General features: G+C 44.4%; 1 protein-coding gene across 1 annotated transcript in view; it reads right to left on the bottom strand.

The window, feature by feature from the left end:
- The window catches only part of DLK1 (delta like non-canonical Notch ligand 1), a 51,226-nt gene that overhangs the window by 17,689 nt on the left and 7,995 nt on the right, over window positions 1-25,542 (bottom strand). Inside the window, exons 2-3 of the mRNA XM_066605803.1 lie at window positions 12,508-12,568; window positions 10,314-10,444 (exon numbers count right to left, since the gene is read on the bottom strand). Of these exons, the coding sequence (XP_066461900.1) occupies window positions 10,314-10,444; window positions 12,508-12,568 (192 nt within the window). The remainder of the gene's footprint in view (window positions 1-10,313; window positions 10,445-12,507; window positions 12,569-25,542) is intronic.

Raw genomic sequence — 25,542 nt, forward strand, 5'->3', positions numbered from 1 at the left:
CCTATAAATCACACACAGCACTACTACATCCATCCTGATCCCTGCAAATCACACACAGCTCTACTACATCTATCCTGATCCCCACACATCACACACAGCTCTACTAAATCCATCCTGACCCACACACATCACACACAGCTCTACTCCATCCATCCTGACTCCCCACACACCACACACAGCCCTACTCCATCCATCCTAATCCCCACACATTACACACACAGCACATTACACACACAGCTCTACTTCATCCATCCTGATCACCAGACATCACACACACATCTCTACTACATCCATCCTAATTCCCACACATTAGACACACAGCACATTACACACGCAGCTTTACTCCATCCATCCTGATCCCCAGACATCCCATACACAGCTCTACTACATCCATCCTGATCCCCACACATCACATGCACAGCTCTGCTACATCCATCCTGATCCCCACATGTCACACACACACAGCTCTGATACATCCATCCTGATCCCCACACATCACACACAGCTCTACTCAATCCTGATCCCCACACATCACACACACAGTTCTGCTACATCCATTCTGATTCTCACACATCACACACATAGCTCAGCTACATCCATCCTGATCCTCACACAGCACACAGAAATTGACTACATCCATTCCTTATCCCCAGACTTCACACACAGCTCTACTTTATCCTGATCCCAACATATCACACACAGCTTTACTTCATTCTGATCCCCACACATCACGCACACTGATCTGCTACATCAATCCTGATCCCCACACATCATACACAGCTCTACTCCACCTTGATCCCCAGACATCACACACACAGATCGAATACATCCATCCTGATCGCCACACATCACATACACAGCTTTGCTACATCTATCTTGATCCCCAGACATCACACACACAGCTCTCCTACATCCATCCTGATTCCCACACATTACACACAGCACATTACACGAACAGCTCTACTCCATCCATCCTGAATCCCTAGACATCACACACACAGCTGTACTACATCCATCTTAATCAACACACACACAGCTCTACTACATCCATCCTGATTCCCACACATTACAAACACAGCACATTACACACACAGTGCTAATCCATCCATCCTGATCTCCAGACATCCCATACACAGCTCTTCTACATCCATCCTGATCCCCAGACATCACACTCAGCTCTACTACAACCGGATCCCCACACATCACACGCAGCTCTACTTAATCCTGATCCCCACACATCACACACACAGATCTGCTACATCAATCTTGACTCCCACATATCACACACAGCTCTGCTACATCCATCCTTATTCCCACACATCACACACAGATTGACTACATCCATCCTGTTCCCCACATATTACATACACCGCTCTACTCCATCCATCCTAATCCCCAGACATCACACACACAGTTTTGCTACATCCATCCAGAATCCTACACTCACACAGCACATTACACACACAACTCTACTCCATCCATCCTGATCCCCAGACATCACACTCAGCTCTACTCCATCCTAATCCCCAGACATCACACACACAGATCTACTACATCCATCCTGATCCCCAGACATCACACTCAGGTCTACTCCATCCTAATCCCCACAAATCACACACACAGATCTACTACATCCATCCTGATCCCCACATATCACACACACAGATCTGCTACATTTCTCCTGATCCTCAAACATCACACGCACAGCTCTGCTACATCCATCCTGATGCCCACATATCACACACACAGCTCTACTACATTCATTCTGATCCCCCACATCACACACATAGATCTACTAATCCTCTCTGACCCCCCACATATCACACACCCAGCTTGGATACATCCATCCTGATCCCCAAACATCACACACACAGATCTGCAACATCAATCTTGACCCCCACACATCACACACACAGCTCTGCTACATCCATCCTGATTCTCACACATCACACACAAATTGACTACATCCATCCTGTTCCCCACATATCACATACACAGCTCTGCTCCATCCATCCTGATCCCCAGACATCACACACACAGCTTTGCTACATCAATCCTGATTCCCACACTCACACAGCACGTTACACACACAGCTCTACTCCATCCATCCTGATCCCCACGCATCACACTTAGCTCTACTCCATCCTGATCCCCACACATCACACACACAGATCTACTACATCTATCCTGATCCCCAGACATCACACATAGCTGTACTCCATCCTGATCCCCACACATCACACACACAGATCTACTACATCCATCCTGTTCCCCACACATCACACGCACATTTCTGCTACATCCATCCTGATCCCCACATATCACACACAGCTCTACTACATCCATCCTGATCCCCAGACATCACACATAGCTGTACTCCATCCTGATCCCCACACATCACACACACAGATCTACTACATCCATCCTGATTCCCACAAATCACACGCACAGCTCTGTTACATCCATTCTCATCCCAACACATCACACACTACAGCCATCCTGATCCCCATACATCACACACACAGCTCCATCCATTCTGAGCCTCAGACACCAGACACACACAGCTCTACTCCATTCTTATCCCCACACATCACACACACAGCACTACTATATCCATCCTGATCCCCACACATCACACGCACAGCTTTACTACATCCATCCTGATCCCCACACATCACACACACAGATCTGCTACATTTATCCTGATCCTCAAACATCACACGCACAGCTCTACTACATTCTCCTGATCCCCCACATCACACACACAGATCTACTAATCCACATTGACCGCCCACATATCACACACCCAGCTCAGATACATCCATCCTGATCCCCAGACATCACACACAGTTCTACTCCATCCTGATCCCCACACATCACACACACAGATCTGCAACATCAATCTTGACCCCCACACATCACACACACAGCCCTTCTACATCCATCCTGATCCTCACACATCACACACAGATTGACTACATCCATTCCTTATCCCCAGACATCACACACAGCTTTACTCCATGCTGATCCCCACACATCACACACAGATCTACTACATCCATCCTGATCCCCACACATCACACGCACAGCTCTATTACATCCATGCTGATCCCCAGACTTTACAGACAGCTCTACTTTATCCTGATCCCCACATATCACACACAGCTCTACTTCATTCTGATTCCTACACATCAGACACACAGACCTACTACATCCATCCTGATCCCCACACATCACACGCACAGCTCTACTACATCCATCCTGATCCCAGACATCACACTCAGCTCTACTCCATCCTGATCCCCACGCATCACACACAGCTCTACTCAATCCTGATCCCCACACATCACACACACAGCTCTGCTACATCTATCCTGATCCTTACACATCACACAGAGATTGACTACATCCATTTCTTATCCCCAGACATCACACACAGCTCGACTTTATCCTGATCCCCACATATCACACACAGCTTTACTTCATTCTGATCCCCATACATCACACACACAGCTTTACTACATCCATCCTGATCCCCACACATCACACACACAGCTCTGCTACATTTATGCTGATCCTCAAACATCACACACACAGCTCTACTACATTCATCCTGATCCCCCACATCACACACACAGACCTACTAATCCACTTTGCCCCCCCCCCCCACACACACACACACACATATCTCACACCCTGCTCGGATACATCCATCCTGATCCCCAGACATCACACACAGCTCTACTCTATCCTATTCCTACACATCACACACACAGATCTGCAAGATCAATCTTGACCCCCACATATCACACACACAGCCCTGCTACATCCATCCTGATCCTCACACATCACACACAGATTGACTACATCCATTCCTTATCCCCAGACATCACACACAGCTCTACTTCATGCTGATCCCCACACATCCCACACAGATCTACTACATCCATCCTGATCCCTACACATCCCATGCACAGCTCTACTCCATCCATCCTGATCCCCAAACATCACACACACAGCTCTACTACTTCCATGCTGATCCCCAGACATCACAGACAGCTCTACTTTATCCTGATCCCCATATGTCACACACAGCTCTACTTCATTCTGATTCCCACACATCAGACACACAGATCTGCTACATCCATCCTGATCCCCAGACATCACACTCAGCTCTACTCCATCCTAATCCCCACATATCACACACACAGATCTACTACATCCATCCTGATCCCCAGACATCACAGTCAGCTCCACTCCATCCTAATCCCCACACATCACACACACAGATCTACTACATCCATCCTGATGCCCACATATCACACCCACAGCTCTACTACATTCATTCTGATCCCCCACATCACACACATAGATCTACTAATCCACTCTGACCCCCCACATATCACACACCCAGCTCGGATACATCCATCCTGATCCCCAAACATCACACACACAGATCTGCAACATCAATCTTGACCCCCACACATCACACACAGTTCTACTCCATCCTGATCCCTACACATCACACACACAGATCTTCAACATCAATCTTGACCCCCACACATCACAAACAGATTGACTACATCCATCCTGTTCCCCACATATCACATACACAGCTTTGCTACATCGTTCCTGATTCCCACACTCACACAGCATGTTACACACACAGCTCTACTCCATCCATGCTGATCCCCAGACATCACAAACAGCTCTACTTTATCCTGATCCCCACATGTCACACACAGCTCTACTTCATTCTGATTCCCACACATCAGACACACAGTTCTGCTACATCCATCCTGATCCCCACATATCACACACAGCTCTACTACATCCATCCTGATCCCCACACATCACACACACAGCTCTGCTACATCTATCCTGATCCTTACACATCACACAGAGATTGACTACATCCATTTCTTATCCCCAGACATCACACACAGCTCGACTTTATCCTGATCCCCACATATCACACACAGCTTTCCTTCATTCTGATCCCCATACATCACACACACAGATCTGCTACATCAATCCTGATCCCCACGCATCATACACACCTCTACTCCACCTTGATCCCCAAACATTACACACAGATCGACTACATCCATCTTGATCCCCACACATCACACACACAGCTCTGCTACATCCATCCTGATACCCACACATCACACACAGAGCTCTACTACATCAATCCTGATTCCCACACATTACACACAGCACATTACACGCACAGCTCTACTCAATCCATCCTGATCCTCAGACGTCACATACACAGCTTTACTACATCCATCTTAATCCCCAGACATCACACACACAGCCTAATACATTCATCCTGATTCCCACACATTATAAATACAGCACATTACACACACAGCGCTAATCCATCCATCCTGATCTCCAGACATCCTATACACAGCTCTACTACATCCATTCTGAACCTCAGACATCAGACACACACAGCTCTACTCCATTCTGATCCCCACACATCCCACACACAGATCTACTACATCCATCCTGATCCCCACACATCACACGCACTGCTCTGCTTTATCCATCCTGATCCCTACACATCACACACACAGCTTTACTACATCCATCTTGATCCCCCCACATCATACACACAGATCTACTAATCCAATTTGACCCCCCCCCCCCCGACACACACACACACATATCACACACCCAGCTCGGATTCATCCATCCTGATCCCCAGACATCATACACAGCTCTACTCTATCCTATTCCTACACATCATACACACAGATCTGCAACATCAATCTTGACCCCCACATATCACACACATAGCCCTGCTACATCCATCCTGATCCTCACACATCACACACAGATTGACTACATCCATTCCTTATCCCCAGACATCACACACAGCTCTACTTCATGCTGATCCCCACACATCACACACAGATCTACTACATCCATCCTGATCCCTACACATCACATGCACAGCTCTACTACATCCATCCTGATCCCCACACATCACACACACAGCTCTACTACTTCCATGCTGATCCCCAGACATCACAGACAGCTGTACTTTATCCTGATCCCCACATGTCACACACAGCTCTACTTCATTCTGATTCGCACACATCAGACACACAGTTCTGCTACATCCATCCTGATCCCCACATATCACACACAGCTCTACTACATCCATCCTGATCCCCACACATCACACACAGCTCTACTCAATCCTGATCCCCACACATCACACACACAGCTCTGCTACATCTATCCTGATTCCCACACATCACACACACAGCTTTGCTACATCCATCCTGATCCTTACACATCACACAGAGATTGACTACATCCATTTCTTATCCCCAGACATCACACACAGCTCGACTTTACCTGATCCCCACATAACACACAGCTTTACTTCATTCTGATCCCCATAAATCACACACACAGCTCTGCTACATCAATCCTGATCCCCACACATCATACACAGCTCTACTCCACCTTGATCCCCAAAAATTACACACAGATCGACTACATCCATCCTGATTGCCACATATCACATAAACAGCTTTGCGACATTGCGACATCTATCTTGATCCCCACACATCACAAACACAGCTCTGCTGCATCCATCCTGATCCCCAGACATCACACACACAGCTTTACTACATCCATCTTGATTCCCAGACATCACACTCAGCTCTACTACATCCTGATCCCCACACATCACACGCAGCTCCACTCAATCCTGATCCTCACACATCCCACACACAGATCTACTACATCCATCCTGATCCCCACATATCCCACACAGATCTGCTACTTCAATCCGGATGCCCACACATCATACACAGCTCTACTTCACCTTGATCCCCAAACATCACACACACAGATCGAATACATCCATCCTGATCGCCACACATCATATACACAGCTTTGCTACATCAATCCTGACCCCACCTATCACAAACAGCTCTGCTACATCCATCCTGATTCCAACACATCACACACAGATTGACTACATCCATCCTGCTCCACACATATCACATACACAGCTCTACTCCATCCATCCTGATCCGCAGACATCACACTCAGCTGTACTCCATCCTGATCCCCACACATCCCACACACAGATCTACTACATCCATCCTTATCCCCACGAATCACACGCACAGCTCTGCTACATCTATCCTCATCCCAACACATCAGACACAGATTGACTACAGCCATCCTGATCCCCATACATCACACACACAGCTCTACTCCATCCATTCTGAACTTTAGACATCAGACACACACAGCTCTACTCTATTCTGATCTGCACACATCACACACACAGATCTACTACACCTTGATCCCCAAACATCACACACACAAATCGACTACATCCACCCTGATCCCCACACATCACATACACAGCTTTGCTACATCTATCTTGATCCCCACACATCACACACACAGGTCTACTACATCCATCCTGATCCCCATGCATCACACACGCAGCGAGCGATAGTCAGAGGCTCCAACCAAGGCGCCGTAGTGGCGAACCTATGGCACGCGTGGCAAAGGGGCACACAGAGCCTTTTGCACTTGCGCATGCGCCGTCAACTGCTCACCACAGTAGTGATTACCAGCCGGGGTGCCACAGCTCCACAGACGGTAATCACACAGCGCCGCTGATCCCAGTGCATACTCTGATGTCAGTGTGTGCACCCGGGATCCTCCTCCCCTGACCCCTCTTCACCTTATTTTCGCAGAAGAGGACAAGGAAGGAAGCGTTCCGGGTGCACACACTGACATAAGTGTGCACCCAGGATCAGTGGTGAGAAGAGGAGAAGTTGCGCTGACTACAAGGAGGAAGTAAGTATATGGGTTTGGGTGGCTATTATTACTGAGGCTACTGTGGGGTTAATATTACTGGGGCTATTTTGGGGTTAATATTACCCAGGGGGTTAATATTATTGGGGTTACTATGGAGTTAATATTACTGGGGCTACTGTGGGGTTAATATTACTACTGAGGGGGGGAGTTAATATTATTTCTGGGGCTACTGTGTGATTAATATAACTGGGGCTACTGAGGGGGTTAATATTATTACTGTAGGTGGCTCTTTGGGTTTGTGCTTATCCAGTATTCTGTGCTCTATCAAACTCCAGAATCGCTCCCTGCACAGCAGCACTGGTCACGTGGGAGTGAGATCACTGCAGGGCCTTCAGCCCGCTGGATCTCTGTGGTGGCGGTAGGTCGGTGTCTTCTGTCAGGCCTGCTGAATTGTGTCTGAGATCATAACGGCTTAGTTGTATTCTCATTTTGTTATTTTTGTCCCCACCTTCCAAGAGTCATAACTTTGTTCTTCTGTCAGCCTACATCATGAGATGTAGGACCTGTGATGATATCACCATCATGTGATCAGGGGCGGAGTATGTGAAGCACTCACTCATGGTCAAGTGGTCGTTAGCACTTTGACTAGTAATTATTAGGAAATTATAGTACCAGTGTTTCTGGTGGCACAATGCTACTTGCACGTCACACATACACACACACAGCTCTGCTACACTGCTTTTGCATATGAGGTGCACGTGATTTACGAACTTCAGCTGCTCACTGAGGAGACATGTTGGCTCATTGTTTTCGCATATAAGCTGCATGTGATTTACGAACCTCAGCTGCTTGCTGAGAAGACATGTTCACTCATAGCTTTCGCATATCTGCTGCAGGAGATTTACAAACTCAAGCTGGTAACTGAGGTGATATCATGGCTTGTCGCTGTATCATGTAAGCTGCATTAGCTGCATGGCGGTGTTAAACCTTCTGTGGTGACATGTTTGCATGACAGCGATTGTTTGTTTCAACACTAGACAACTGTTGACAATTAGATGAAGGCTGGACTGGTGTTGGCAGCATTAGCACTTGAGATTCCATGATATCACGTTCAGGAGATGTGAAGATTGTGGTGAAGGACTATGCTTAAATGTTGTTGGTCAATATGCACCGCCAGCTATGTATGTGGACATTTGTGAGGTGTCATTCATTGGAGTCTCCACACAGGAGTGCAGCTGTCTGATAATCAGTTACAAACTTCTAGACTGAGTACTGCTGTATCCATAGTAACTGAGGCCGCAGGGGTTCGTGGGAGATGTAATACGCCCATCATCCCTCATTCAGTGCACAAGGAGGATAAAGGACCAGTAACTGATTACATGATGGTGACATCATCACAGGTGCTGCCAGGCTCTGCATGTAACTCACACTATGGGGGACACTATTGCTACTGAGGGTAACTGTTGAGGTCACTATTGCTACTGAGGGTCACTGTGGACGACACTTTTGCTACTGAGGGCTACTGTGGGGGACACTATTACTATTGAGGCCACTGTGGGGGACACTATTACGACTGAGGCCGGTCTGTATGTAGCAGCATAAATCAAGCTGATTTACAGTATGTTTACACATGGTGGAAATGCTGCAGAATGTCCACAGCATTTCTGCATCCAAAAAAACAGTCAACATCTGTACAATTGGTGCAGATTTTGACTGAAAATCAGCTGTGCATCTGCAGCTAATTTCATTCTATGTGGCACTCCTCTTCACCTTCACTGTAGGCTTCCCGCTGTCAGCGCTCCCAGCTTCCAGTTCCCAGCGGCCTGGTCAGGTGCGGCGCTGCTGGTTAGGTGTGACCACTACAGGCCGCTGGGAACCAGAAGCCGAGGAGCGCTGACAGCGGGAAGCCTACTGAGGAGGTTGGGGGGCGCCGCATAGCATGAAATCAGTTGTGTGTACGTGGCTAATTTTCTGTCAAAAGCCGCACCCAATAGCACAGATTTTGACTGTTTTTTGGATGTAAAAATTCTGCGGAATTTGCTCCCTGTCTTTTTTGAAACGGTCCTGTACTTTTTATAACGACGGAAGAAAAATCATATGTCATGATAAGCTCCGCCCCTGACCACACACCCCTGTCCCGCTTTGACCATGTGAAAATCTGGTCACCTTAAACAAGGTCAAGTATTTTGATGCACTTAGTAACACCCCAATATCTTTATTTGGGTTTTCTGGAATATTAAAAAATATTATACAGAAGAAAATTGAATGCACACATATCCCGATGGCAACCTGTCCAACGCTTCTTTTAGGTTCCGTGTGATGGGCACCGTGGCTGCAGTGCTGGATGGGGAGCTGCTGGGATACGTAAATAAAATATTCAATTTTTCCTCATTTTAACCATTTTTTTAATGTTCCAGAAACCTCTTTTAAATCAACTTTTTATATTCTGAATTTGGTAAAATTTTAAATTTATGAATATTGGAAACTTGTATAAATGATCCAGGCACCAATGTTGCAGTGACTGCCAATCCAGCCCTCGTCACAGATACACTGCCAGGGTTTATTGCAACTTCCATGGACACAACCAGGAAATGGGATACACTGGTCACAGAACTGTCCTTTCCAGCCAGTGTGACACCTGCAAAATAGAAGAAAAACAAGATTTAAAGGAACATTCCATTCAAAACTGGTACACAGTGTTATACCTAGCGCAGGGCCAGCGCATCATACAGAGAACCATAGAACACCAAAGATAGAATGCCTGTGTCATGCCTATTGTAAAACTACATTTGCTATCTATAAATATAAAGACGAAAGCCCTCACTGACTCACTCACTGACTGACTGACTCGCCAAAAGTTCTCCAACTTCCCGATGTCGTAGAAACATGAAATTTGGCACACGCATATATTATCTCCAAAATAGGAAAAGTAATTGGGTCCCAACTCGATTATTTAATTCTAGCGCAAAAGAATTGGGGTCGAAATTTTACGTACGTAATCTAAATCTGTCACTTTCCAATATCTTAGAAACTTAAAATTTGGCCCGAGCATTGATTATGTCATAAATGGGAAAAGTTAATGGGTCCCAACATGATTATTCAATTCTATGCGCAAAAGAATTAGCGTCCAAATTTTACGTACGGAATCTAATTCTCTCACTTCCCGGTGTTATAGAAACTCGAAATTTGGCAGGAGTATTGATTATGTCATAAATAGGAAAAGTTAATGGGTCCCAACTCGATTATTCAATTCTATGCGCAAAAGAATTAGCGTCCCAATTTTACGTACGGAATCTAATTATCTCACTTTCCGGTGTCATAGAAACGTGAAATTTGGCACGAGCATTGATTATGTCATAAATAGAAAACGCTAATGGGTCCCAACTCCATTATTCAATTCTATGCACAAAAGAATTAGCGTCCAAATTTTACGTACGGAATCTAATTTTCTCACTTCCCGATGTCATAGAAACAGGCAATTTGGCACGAGCATTGATTATGTCATAAATAGGAAAAGCTACTGGGTCCCAACTCGATTATTTAATTCTATGCGCAAAAGAATTAGCATCCAAATTTTACGTGCGGAATGTAATTTTTTCACTTTCCAGTGTCATAGAAACGGGAGATTTGGCACGAGCATTGATTATGTCATAAATAGGAAAAGCTAATGGGTCCCAACTCCATTATTCAATTCTATGCACAAAAGAATTAGTGTCCAAATTTTACGTGCGGAATGTAATTTTTTCAATTTCCGGTGTCATAGAAACGGGAAATTTGGCAGGAGCATTGATTATGTCAGAAATAGGAAACGCTAATGGGTCCCAACTCCATTTTTCAATTCTATGCGCAAAAGAATTAGCATCCAAATTTTACGTACGGAATCTAATTTTCTCACTTCCCGATGTCATAGAAACAGGAAATTTGGCACGAGCATTGATTATGTCATAAATAGGAAACGCTAATGGGTCCCAACTCCATTATTCAATTCTATGCGCAAAAGAATTAGTGTCCAAATTTTACGTACATAATCTAAATCTCTCACTTCCCAATGTAATAGAAACATGAAATTTGGCACGGGCATTGGTTATGTCATAAATAGGAAAAGTTAATGTGTCCCAACTCGATTATTCAATTCTATGTGCAAAAGAATTAGCGTCCAAAATTTTAGGTACGGAATCTAATTTTCTCACTTTCCGGTGTCATAGAAACGTGAAATTTGGCACGAGCATTGATTATGTCATAAATAGGAAAAGTTCATAGGTCCCAACTCGATTATTCAATTCTAGCGCAAAAGAATTAGCATCCAAATTTTACGTGCGGAATGTAATTTTTTCACTTTCCGGTGTCATAGAAATGGGAAATTTGGCACGAGCATTGATTATGTCATAAATAGGAAAAGTTAATGGGTCTCAACTTGATTATTCAATTCTATGCGCAAAAGAATTAGTGTCCTAATTTTATGTACGTAATCTAATTCTCTCACTTCCTGATGTCATTTTATATAAAGTAAACATCACATGGTTACCTCCACGTGGTGTTTCCTGGGTAACGCAGAGAATTATGGAAAATGGTGAACATATGTTTTTCCGGTATCTCTAAAGTAAGCATGACTTCATAAGATTTTCCGTGTGAACACCAGATAAACACCAGTACCAAATTAACTCGGGCGAAGCCGGGTATATCAGCTAGTATAGTATATACCTGCATTCTCCAGGATCTTCACAGTAGCCATTTGTAGGGTGGCAGCCAGGCCTGCATGCACCTAGAAGACACATCATATGCAACATGTAATAATTTACCTTATAAGTTAGGGAGCGTTTCCACAGCATTTTTTTATACACAGCAGCATTACGTTAGAGAGTTCCGTCACAGCTGCCGAAAGCAGCAGGCAACGGAAGCCACAACAGAAATGAATGGAACGTAAAGTTTTACAAGGGTTCCTTAATAGAGATGAGCGAGCATACTCGCTAAGGCAAACTACTCGAGCGAGTAGTGCCTTATTCGAGTACTTGCCTGCTCGTCTCTAAAGATTCGTCTGACGGTTTGGGGAGTGGTGAGTTGCGGGAGTGAGCAGGGAGGAGCGGGAGGGAGAGAGTGAGAGAGAGATCTTCCCCCCGTTCCTCCCCGCTCTTCCCCGCCGCTCCCCGCTGGCAGCCGAATCTTTAGAGACGAGCGGGCAGGTACTCGCATAAGGCACTACTCGCTCGAGTAGTTTGCCTTAGCGAGTATGCTCGCTCATCTCTATTCCTTAAGTTTCCGTCATATTTCAAGTATAGAATAACGTAGTCAACTATGCAAGGGAATGGTTTAGTTCGTTTCCATTTGGAAGTTTCCGTTGCAGTGCTGTTTTTGGCTAAGCTCCACCCCTTCCCATTGCTGGCTGCGGGTAGGGGATTGGTTCTTAGCTCCGCCCCCATCACGCTCACTCCCATTGCAAACAGTGGAGGGAAGGAGAGAGGAGGTGAGCCAGTGAGGGGGAAGCAACGGCATTGTGGCCTCTGAGTATATACGCCAGGGTCCATACCGTCTGAATGGGCGCACAAACGTTAGATTTTTACGGCGCCAGCGGGCACACGTAAAGATGCCTACGGCTGTGTGATGGGGGCCTTCCTCACAGAAATTGGTGCAGGAAAAAGGAAATAGTACACTTGTTCTTTGACAGCCGCTCCATTCTCTGTGGTCAGACAGCAGCACTAAGGCTCATTTTACATGGAGCAATTTATCGGTCACACGATCGCTCGCAGTCATTCATATTCACTGTACCAGTGATGAAGAGCGACTGAATGATCAGTATTTAAACCCAACGATTAGTGAACAAGCCAACCATGATTTTCATGCTTGATTGAAAGGAACGATGAATGAACGATAAGCGAATAAATTATCGTTCATCATTTGATCAATGGCTGCGTTTACATTGAACGATTATCGTTCAGATGCAAACGATCCAGTGATTTTTTTGAATGATAATCGTACCATTAAAAGCCCCCTATATTATTCCTCACTTATTTATTAAGTTGTAGGAAGCAGTCACACCTTAAGTGGTGCCTTTTCCACAGTAAAGGGCTATTTCACCTGACCATATGCGTTTTCACAGTCACCCGTACGCGCTGTAAAATCACATGAATGAAGAATACCCCCGAAAACATCTCGATCTTCAGCCGCGTATTGTCTGTCATTCACACAGGCGGCGGCTGCATATCAGCAAAAAATGCAGCGTGGAAATCCCTATATTTGCAGGAATCCTTGGAATGACTACTAATACTTAAATAGAGCCAGCTGTCTTCTTTTCCCCCTGTTGGATGCAAGTAAACTCCCTCCTCCTCCCCTTTTTTTCACAGCTCCTATGGGAGTCCAGGAGCTTCTAGACCGCGGATGCTCTGTTTGCCAGCGCAATTTTTTTAATGTGGCCAAAAATTGCACTTCTGAATGAATACATTGGAATCCAATGCTTCAGATGGTCGCGATTTTTGCTTGATTTTTGAACATAGCTGCGTATATACAGTCGTGTGAATAGAGCCTAAGTATTTTCTTTACTAGACCCCAGAAACTTTACCCAGTAGACGCAAGCAATGCGTTTCCAGTATAATAAAAGAAATATTATGTGTAAAGATGTAGAAGGATATTTTCAATCAAGTTTCCAAGTATTTATCAATTAAAGATCAGTTCCCTCAAAACAACAAAAAATGCACCCCATTAAACATCCACATGTGAAATTCCTTTGTTTAAGGGCTTATTCAGACGTCCGTATATCGGTCGGGTTTTCACGTCCGGACGTTATACAGTGTCCCTCTCTGCAGAGGGAGGAGGCTGTAAGAGCAGGAAGCAGTGCACTGAGCCCTCTCCGCCCCTTGCCATTATTTGCAATGGGGGTGGAGCTAAGTTTTCCGCCCCGCCCCCTCCCATTGCAAATAGTGGTGAGGGGCAGAGAGGGGACGGGAGCTCAGTGCACTGCTCCCGGGTCTTCCAGCCTCCTCCCCCTTCAGAGAGGGGCACCGTATATCGGCCGGGCGTGAATACCCAGCCGATATACAGTCGTCTGAAGCCGCCCTTACATTGCATGCTACTCAAAAATGCAGCAAGTACGCAAAGTGTGATTGCAGCCTGACTGCAGTATGACAGCCATAGTGCTTATTTACACGAGCGTATATTGGCCAGTGTTTTCACAGCCGGATGATAAACGATCCTATCTAAGCAGTTCCCTCCTTCCCTCCCCCTCACCGACTCTCTGCCTCTCTCTTCCACTCCAGCATTTGCAATGAAGGGGGGGGGCGGAGCTAAGCTATGCTCTGTCCCACCCACTCCCGTTGCTGGCTATGGACAGGGGGTGGGAGCTTAGCGCTGCCCCTGTCCCGCCCCCTCCCATTGCAGACACCAGAGTGGAGGAAAGAGGCAGAGAGTCGGTGATGAGGAGGGAAGGGGGGAACTGCTTAGATGGAAGTGTATACCGGTCGGCCGTGAAAATGCCGGCGGACATACACTCATGTAAATAAGCCCTCATACTGAGGGTCAACACAAGTTTGTTTGTAGTTAAGGCCGAATGCCCACAGACGGCTTATCGCTGCGGGATTCGCGGTCAGACACTCAACGTGAATTCTGCAGCAATGTCCAATTTTACCGCCCGCAAGGGAGAATCGCAGCATGATCTATTCTGTGCGGAAAATCAAATGGACGGCTTCCATTGCAGTCAATGGAAGCTGTCCGTCCCGCGATACCTCCACAGTGAGCACTGTGGAAGTGCTGTGAGAATCCGCGTCACAGGCTGCACTCCGCATGTGCGCTGGCCCGCCAGACGAGACACTCATGACGGATCCAGAGAGGTGAATATAGGGTCTCTGGGGGGGTGCTGGGTCTACTTCCGCTGTGATATTTTGCAGCCGGAATCCGACCCAGCCGTGGGCATGAGGCCTAAGGAGACTAAGGGACCTTTCATACGTGATGGAATAGGCTGCACAACGCTCCGCAAGTCACCACAGTTAGACCTGCAGGTTTTGGTGTGGTTCCGCAGCTGCGGATTTGGCTGCATCCTGCGGTGTAATTCCGTCTTGTGTGAAAGGTAGATTTTTTGTAAAAATTATTTACAAAGTTTCTTCATTTTTTATTAAATGCACTGGAGCAATAAAAACAATTGGTTGCAAATGTATAAACACCCTTTCAGATTTCTTCCTGGGAGAGCTCCCGCTTCTCTCTATTCAGAGACGCCTCTCCGGCTGCTGTATAAGGAGTTTGCCGGTAGGTCTGATCACAGCCTATGTGGGAGCTCGAAGACATAGACAGAGTTGAATTTCCCATAACATTTTAGTTAATACTCAGTAGCCGTTCTCATTGGACGGCACATGATATACAGTAATGGCTTCTGCTGCCAACCATCATTAGGTTCCTGTCTGTACAGCTAGGGATGAAATATGCTTCTTTAATAGCGTCGTATAAAGACGGTGAATAGGCTGTCGCTTCCAGGTACTGATGCTGCACAGTCTGCTGTTCTAAACTTTTGCGAGGACGCACCATTAATATTTATGAGATCTATTTGTATATTTTCATTTTTAATAAATCTTCGTAGACTACAGAGAAAAATATCTTATCTACTGAATATGTTGTAAATATAACAGTCCCCGACAAGAGCTTAAAGAGCACCCCCCCCAATATAAAAAAAGAGTTCTGCTATAAAGTCTATTTCACGACTTCTGAGCTATCTCCGCAGGTGACAGATGGTGAGTGACAACCGCAATTGGCTGCCATGACAGTGCGACTTTCAACCTCCTTTGATTTAGGGTCTGCAGAAATCTGTGTGAGAAAGCCTATGGGGGCTGTAATGGCTACCTTTAGAGATGGAGTGCTTGTGATAGGCTTCGCAGTCGAAAACTGCAAGGGCAGATGAGGAGAGCACTTACATTGAAAGGTTATGTGCAATGCTCCATCTAGCATTAAAAATGAAGCAGCTTTGCAAACAGTCTTGATTAAAAATGTCCTATTGTGGGTATAGCTCCTATTCAAAATCTGGTGTTTTAGACCTGATCAATGCTAGATAAGTTAATGTGTGTTTTTAAAAATAGGTTGTTTTTAGCATGTTAACATGGGTTGGAAATGCTGTGGATTTTCCACATTGTTATTAGCTATGGAAAATCCACGGCATTTAGGATGCCTTCATACATGAATGATATAAATACTGAGGGCTCTAGGGGTTTTTACATGGGGCGATTCAAAGCCCGATATCGCCCTCACCAGTGTGAAGGAGCTCTACAAGTTGCTTTCAGAGGAGTGTATTTTTGCTCCATATTAGGTCCGTGTTAAGGGGATCGTAATACAGAGCTGATGTAAACCTATAGAGCTAATTACATGGCCATATTTTTAAGGCTGTTTTTCGAAAATGCAGCATGATCTATTTTTTGCATGTTTGCCTCTGGATTTGTGTTCTTTTCTATTGGACAAATGCAGTTCAGTGTTTGCCTAAGGCCTCATGTCTCCGGGGAAAATCAGGCCCGCTACGGATTCTCCATGGTGAATCCGTAGCGGGTCCCTCCTGCCCCGCGGACATGAGGCATTAAAATAAGAATAAACTCACCTGCTGCGGTCCGTGCAGGTCTTCCCTTCTTCGCGGTGGGATCTTCTTTCTTCGGCTGCGTGCTGCGCGCATGCTCCGGGCACATCCGCCGGGCCGAAGAAAGAAAATCCTGCCGTGAAAGAAGGAAGATCTGCATCGCCGGGAGCAGTTGAGTTTAATTCAGGCGCGGGTCTCCTGCGGATCCGGACGGCTTCCATAGGCTTTAATAGAAGCCTGCGGGAGCCGTCCCCGCGGGAGACCCGCACTAAAATGGGGCATGTCCATTTTTTTTCATGCTCTAGAAATTTTTTAATTCACTTTTATTGACCATCCGCGGGTATTTATCTACCCGCGGGTGGTCAATGCATCCCTATGGGGTGCGGATCCACGTGCGGGTGATCCGCTGCAGATTTTAATTGTTCTTTTTCCCGTGGACATGAGGCCTAATAGAAAATAATAAAAAATAAGCAAATACAGATAAAAAAAATTGATGACATACGGAAGTATTGTCCTTTGAAACAGGTCAGTAATATGGATCCGTATTACGTAAGTGTTTTTATACGCTTGTCTGAAATGACCAAACAGTAAATCTGTTCAGATTATGGTCACAACACCCGGACCACTTTAGAACTAAAGTTAGATCACCATAGGGTGTTTTTCTAGAATAAGCCATGAATACAAGATCATTGGGCACTCGCCAAAGTATTAGGAGTATTTTAGCTATTATTAGTATTTTTACAGCTGTTATTATCCATATATTATGATCACGGTTCATAGTAGCATTGCTGTATATATATATATATTTTTTTTTTTTAATATTGCCTTTATTTTAATTATGATTAGTAGTATTTTACTGTATTACTATGTTATCACTAAAAATAATGCTACTTCCAAAAATTCCCAAATAGTTGGGACGCTGTGTAAAACGTCAATAAATGAAAAGAAAAAAAGATCGCGATGATTTGGAAATCTCATATAACCTTATATTATTCACCATAGAACATATCAGAAGGTGACAGTGAGACAAGTTCGAGCAAGGCCATGTCTACCATTGTGTAGCATCCCCTCTTCTTTTTGCATTAGTCTGTAAACATCTGGGAAGTGAGGAGACCAATTGCTGGAATGTTGTCCCATTCCTGTCTAGTGTAGGATTCTAGCTGCTTAACAGTCCTCGGTCTTCCTTGCTGGATTTTTTGTTTCATAATTGCCAAATTTTTTCTATTGGTGAAAGGTCTGGACTGCAGGCAGGCCAGTTAATAGACATCTGGCTTGGAGCAGATGTGGTTCTACGACCTATGTATACTGCTCAGCATTGATAGTGCCTTTCTAGATGAGTACGCTGTCCATATGCACTAGTGCAACCCTATACCATCAGAGATGCAGGCTTTAGAATTGTGCACTGATAATAAGCTGGGTGGTCCCTCTCCTCTTAAATCTGCAGGATATCATGCGATCATAGAACAGATTGCTTTTTGTCTCAGTCCATTTTAACAAAGCTTTGGCCCAGAGAAGACACCGGCATTCCTGGATCGTGTTGATATTTGGCTTCTTCTTTGTATGACACAACTTTAACTTGCATTTGTGGATTGCAAAATGAACTGTGTTTATAGAAAATGATTTCTGGAAGTGTTCCTGAGCCCATGCAGTGGATTTGCACTAGAGTCATGCCTGTTTTTAATGCAGTGATGCATGAGGGTCCGTAGATCTCGAGTATCCAATATTGACCGTCAGCCTTGTCCCCTATACACATGAATTTCTCCAGATTCCCTGTTTCTCTTGAGGACATTATGTTCTGTAAATGGTGAGATATTCAAAGTCTTCACCATTTTATGTTGAGGAACATTGTTCTAACATTGTTCCACAATTTGTAGTAGCAGTTTTTGACCATCTTTGCTTCTAAGATACTCTACCTCTCTAACATGCTCTTTTTATGCAGTCATGTGACATACAGGAAATTTGACCCTCCAGCTGTTTTTCATTAGTACCACTTTTCCAGCCTTTTGTTATCCCTGTTCCAACTTTTATGAGATGTGTTGCTGCCATAAATTTCTAAATTAGTTTTTTTTTTTAATGAAATTAAAAAATGTCTCACTTTCACCTTCTGATATGAGTTCTATTGTGAATAAAATATGGTTGTATGATATTTTCAAATCATTACATTATTTTTTTCTTAGTATTTATTCACATTTTACACAGCATGCCAACTTTTTGAGAATTGGGGTTGTAGTATTAGTTCAAAAGATGGGTACTGATTCTCCCTAAAATACACTTATTTTGAACAGTGGAGCAAAGCCAGGAAAGATCAAGCCTGGAACAACTGCTAAAAAAATCCCAAGTTTCTTAATTGGGAATGAATACATTAAAAGCAGGCTATTTAATGATTTGTGCCCAAAACTGTCAAGTCTCCTACGCATTTCAGACTTTACACCTTACTCATGGCACACAATACATGGGGCCATAATTTCTTATACACATTCATGTTATGTGCATTTTTATTGGTTTCTATATAAGGGATGATGGCCCCACGTATTGTGTGCCATGAGTGAAATCTGAAATACATATGAGACTTGACAGTTATGGGGGGCACTTCTTTAAACAGTCTACTTTTAAGGTATTGATTCACAATAAATAAGTTTATGAATTTTTAGCAGTTGTTCAAGGCTATACCTGTCCTGGTTTTGCTCCAATTCCAGTATCCAGATGACTATGGGATCTTTCTGTCCAAGGAACAGCTGAACTGCTTTGCAGGTGATCTGATCACTCCTGTTTACATTGCTCTTCCAGTATTTTAAGGCAATACTTCATAAGAAAAAAGGATGCAAATTGACTTTCCAAACCATGTTGTATTAGCCAAACCAAAGACTCATCCAAAAGGAAGAGGGAGTGTTCCGAAGAGAGCAGTTTCCTGGTTTTTGCTCCCCATGAGTACAAAGCAGGATATTGGTTGGCTGGATGAGATACCTTTTGGATGTTTTCATACTTACCGAAATATTCCATTGTGAAAATCCATAAGTCTAAATGTGGCTTTTGATAAGGAATTGCCAGCAGAATTAAGCAATTTTTAGATCCATGTTATAACTTATGGTGCTTATAGTTTAGGTGATGTAGAGTCCGGGGAGCCTTTTTTCATACTCACTCAGTCCCCCCTTTTCTGCGTTGTCCTCTGGACCTCCAGTCTTCTGTTTACTCTGGCTGCAGTAGGCACATGGTTGTTCACCCATGTGACTGCTACAGTCAATAGGCGATCCAACAGGGACATAATCAGTGATGTCCCGTAACCTGTCAGGGCTTCTACATCAGATGAGCTAGTGACATCACCTGCCAAATGCTATGGCGCTAGAATGACACTCCAATGCCACAATAAGTATATTGCTTCTATATAATTTTAGGCACTAGGGGCCAAAAGCTATATAAGAAATCAGGTCGGACAACTATTAGTAGCAATGGTGTTGTCCAGCTGAATAGAATTTCTTTAAAAAGGCTCAGAATGGCATAAAATAAGTTATACCCACCATACTGATTCCCCGCTGCCTCTGTGTACCCTATCAATCTTTATTTCCTGATCCCTCTCAACATGGACATGTGACTTCTGCAACCAGCCCCTTTAAAAAATTATTGATAGTAGTAAATATTATTGAAAATTTCAAATTAGTAGAAGTATTAATAGTAATAATAATAGATTAATTACTACATCTTATATTTCTACTATTAGTAGCATAAATATCATCATTGTAATATATAGGTAACTAGTAGTAGTAGTAATAAATTGCTACATCTTTCTACTGAAGTATTTACTATTGTAATTATTATAGTAGTAGTAGTAATTATTTTCTTCAAAATATCACCGACTGTCCGCTGTCCCTAATACTATGTCCTCCCTTTTTCTGAAACTTAACCTCTCTAAAACTGACCTTCTCGTCTTTCTGTCTTCCAACCGACCTCCACTCAACATCTCCATTCCAGTGTCTGGCACCATCATAACCCCCAGACGGCATGCCCGCTGCCTTGGGGTCACACTGGACTCTGACCTCTCCTTTACCCCCCACATCCAATCTCTGGTCTGAACATGCCACATGCACCTCAGAAATATTGCTAAAATACGTCCGTTCCTAACCACGGACACGCTAAAGACACTCTTGGTCGCCCTCATCCACTCCCGACTTGACTACTGCAACTCGCTACTCATTGGCCTCCCCCGCACCAGACTCGCTCCACTCCAATTCATACTAAATGTGGCAGCTAGGCTCATTTTTCTGTCCAGCCATTACTCAGACGCCTCTGCATTATGCCAGTCGCTGCATTGGCTGCCTATCCACTGCAGAACTAAATTTAAACTCCTCAACCTCACCCACAAAGCTCTGCATGGCGCCGCTCTACCATACATCGCCTACATCCTGTCCGTACACCACGCAGCCCACTCACTCTGATCTGCTTACTCACTCAGAGTAAACACCCCTCTAATACGAACCTCATATGCTTGACTCCAGGACTTCACCAGAGCAGCACCCATCCTCTGGAACGCTCTACCCCAAGGCATCCGGAAAATTCCCAATGCACGAAATTTCAAATGTGGCTTAAAAACGCATCTCTTCAGGGAAGCATAGCAAATCCCCTGACCTAGTCACCTGCCCCTCACTATGGCTCCCCACGCCTTCCACCCTGCCTATCGCATACCCCCTCTACCCCTGCACCTCCTTACCGCCCCATCCCATTTGCTTTCTAATAACTGATTTCCACATGAAATCCCCTACTGTCTGTGTTTCCCATGTCTTGCTCCCCCCCCCCTTGTACCTACTGTACCACCCCCAACTTATTTGTTTCAAACTGATTGTACCTCACATTGTAATTGTTGTATTGTTTTGCATTTATCCCATGCTTGAAAGCGCTGCGGAATAGGTTGGCGCTATACAAATAAAGATTATTATTATTATTTTCTCATAAATAATTGGCACTCCCCATATATTGAGCACTGGTTTATGTCCTGCGCTCGTTAGTAGCGTCCTGACACACTCCTCTTGACCTTACATTGGTTGCCAGCAGCAGAGCTATAAATACCTGCAGAAGCCCAATTATTGTATCCTGTTTTTGTGCTGGAAGGAAACGCTCTGCATGTCTCCACACAGATAAAAGAAAGCATCCTTCCACTCTGGGGCCTCTCAAGCCAGCCGAAGAAAGTCGTGACCCTTCTTTATATTAAATATCAACATTGAGGTGAAATACGGAAGCTGATCATCCAAAGATTATTTTTTAACTCCTCAAATAACATGCAGAAAAAAACGTATGCTGTTGACGGATCTGACATACAAATTATGTGTAAATGTAGCACTGTGTATATAAAATGCTGTGAATTGACTGTAAATCTTATTAAAACATAAAAGTGGTTTTATTAGATAAACATGGGCATTTCTATGTTTAGAAAATGATACCACACTTGTCCATAAGCTGTGTCTGGTATTGCAGTGTGACATTTCCATCAAAGAAGGAATAGCCTGTCTAACAATTACGCTTCCATAAACAGATTTCATATTGGTTATTCTAGTTGCAAGTTCTGGAGAATGCAGGTCTTCATACTTTGACCCCTTTTTGAGAGCTATGGACTTTGCTGCTACAATCCCCGAGCTGCATCCTCAGAGTAGCTGCTGATTGGGTAGCAAACAGAGGACAGTGTCAGAGGGGTCAGATAATCAAAAAATATCTCAGAGCCAAAGGATCATGCAATATATCAGAGTCGGGATAGTGCAGAGTCAAATTAACTGAGGATTGCAAGAACAAGATGGCAGGCAAACGGGTAGTCAGGCAAGCAAACGTTAGAATCCAGCTCATTGGCTGATCAGCCAAACTTTTGGAGTGTATGAAAGGATAAGTTCTCTTGATTGGTCAAGCTTCAAGGTTTCCACAGTGCTAGTTCCTTAGCAACCTCTCCAATCCACACTGTATCTCAGAGAGATGGTGGTGGGCGTCAGCGAAGCTTGCAGAAGTGTAAAGGGTTACATGTCCGTGCATATATGTCTAAGCATATTATTGCTGGACTTTGTATGTGTTCTTGCTAGAACCTACAGAGAGATCATATGACTGTTTTTTTTACTCTAACTTTGCTACTGTGGATTAACAGGGAGTGAGCTGCCCACTGATTGGCTAAAGGGCTGGTACTAATATTTGTTCCGTCATTTGGTTAACTGAAATTCCTGCAACACTAAGGGCCTTTTTACACGGGATAACCAGTCGGGCCCAGATGCCTGACAGGCCCTCCACAGGCGATATCGTTCCCTGTGCCTTTACACAGCAACAGTCATCGCTCGGTGAATAAAGTGGCGGTTGCGACCCGAGATCGTTCCGGACCACCCACCTCCATTCATAGTAAACAGGCAATCATTAATAAATGAAGACTGCCTGCTTGCATGGGCGGTTCCGTTGCATGCGTAACCTGAACGATAAACGAGAAGAGAACGAATTATCGCTCGTTGATCATTCGGCGCATGTATTTACACTGAACCATTTATGGGCCTGTGTCAGGGGCGTAACTATAGGGGATGCAGCTGCACCCGGGCCCAGGAGCCTTAGGGGGCCCATAAGGCCTCTCTTCTCCATATAGGGAACCCAGTACTATAAGTAAAGCATTATAGTTGGGGGCCCTGTTACAAGTTTTGCATCGGGGCCCGGGAGCTTCAAGTTACGCCTCTGGCCTGTGTGAAAGGGCCCTAGGTTACTTCAGAGAAGACTCCTATTTTTAAACATCAATTGTGGAGTTAATTACTCCTGGCTAGGGTAAACCATTTGTTGAATGTGATAATTCTATACTTCATGCACAATATTAAGGACACCCTATTCGTAGATATCACTAATGGGCAAGATGACCCGGCTCAGACTCACGTATTTTGGCCATGTAATGCGAACAGAAGCGCTAGAAAAATCTTCTTCTGCCAGTGGCAGTAGACGACCTGGCCACCAAAGGACACGATGGCTGATACTGTTAAAGCTGATACTGGCATGGATATCACACAACTGAAAGAAGCAGTGCAAAACCGAAAAACATGGAGGGAGCTCGCCTTTAGGGTCGCCGAGGGTCGTGAACGACTAAACTGCTAATAACAATAACAACAATTCATTGGGTACAGACCAAGTTATAGTGTTAGTAAATGGTCCACATTGTACTCAAATAATACTGCTGTATGTTATTGCAATATTATCCTTTATTGTATATTCAGTAAAGCATTGTTTGTTCAACTGAACTAGTGTAAAGCCGCTCCATCACTGCTGTCATATTCCACACCTGCAACCTGTTTTATAAGCAGTGGCAGGTGAAGCTGTTACATACCGCTCACAGCCATTCACGTCATTACCATACTCTGCCCATGGAGAATAGTTTTTGGAAGAATGCAGCAATGTTTTTCTAATCTCATACAACCCATTTTAATGCCCAAGGCAAGTTTTCATCAACTCTTTCAAATGCATCGCAAATATGATATATTCATGTGTTAATCAGAATACAGAGGTGTTCATGAATTAACAAGCCTCAGATAATGATCTGTTATGGAACAGAAATTTCCAGTGTATTCACATAAGCACCAACTAGAATAAAAATGAAAGTGTGATCAGATCAATTAACAGCAGGTAACCGACTTAATGACTACAGAGCACATAAGGGCTTGTTCACATTCGCTTTTCCTGGTTCCGAATGAAGCAGTCTTATAACGGAATCAAACGGCACTGAGTGGACCTCATTGACTATAATACGGTCCATTTGGCTTCCAGCTGAGCTTGTGGCATTTTTTAACAGAATTCAGCTATGGGGGATCCGAACAGAACCTCTGATGCAAATGTGAATGAGCCCTTAATAAAACGGACTGCTGCATATAGATGTAGGAAGGTTAAAGCTGTCGCTAGATTTGCCTGCAGTCCTATGGAAACATCAGTGGTATTTTTAACATCAATTCACAGCTTCACTTTTCTTTATTACAGATAGAAAATCAGTGTGAATAGCAGAAACTCAATGTTATCTCACTGCAGGATACAAGTGTCTAGGAGCAAATGAGGTAGCGGATACAGCGCTCTCCCTCCATCCATATCTCTGGTATTGATTTACAACGATCTAAAGCACGTACAGTATTGTAAGATGTATAATGTATATATCTGTAGCATAGGATGTACTACAGCCTAGGTCTAGAGTCTGAATACAAAGTGTGTATGTGTCTGGGGGT

Source organism: Eleutherodactylus coqui, chromosome 6 (genome assembly GCF_035609145.1).
Source record: "Eleutherodactylus coqui strain aEleCoq1 chromosome 6, aEleCoq1.hap1, whole genome shotgun sequence".
In the NCBI taxonomy this organism is placed as follows: domain Eukaryota; kingdom Metazoa; phylum Chordata; class Amphibia; order Anura; family Eleutherodactylidae; genus Eleutherodactylus; species Eleutherodactylus coqui.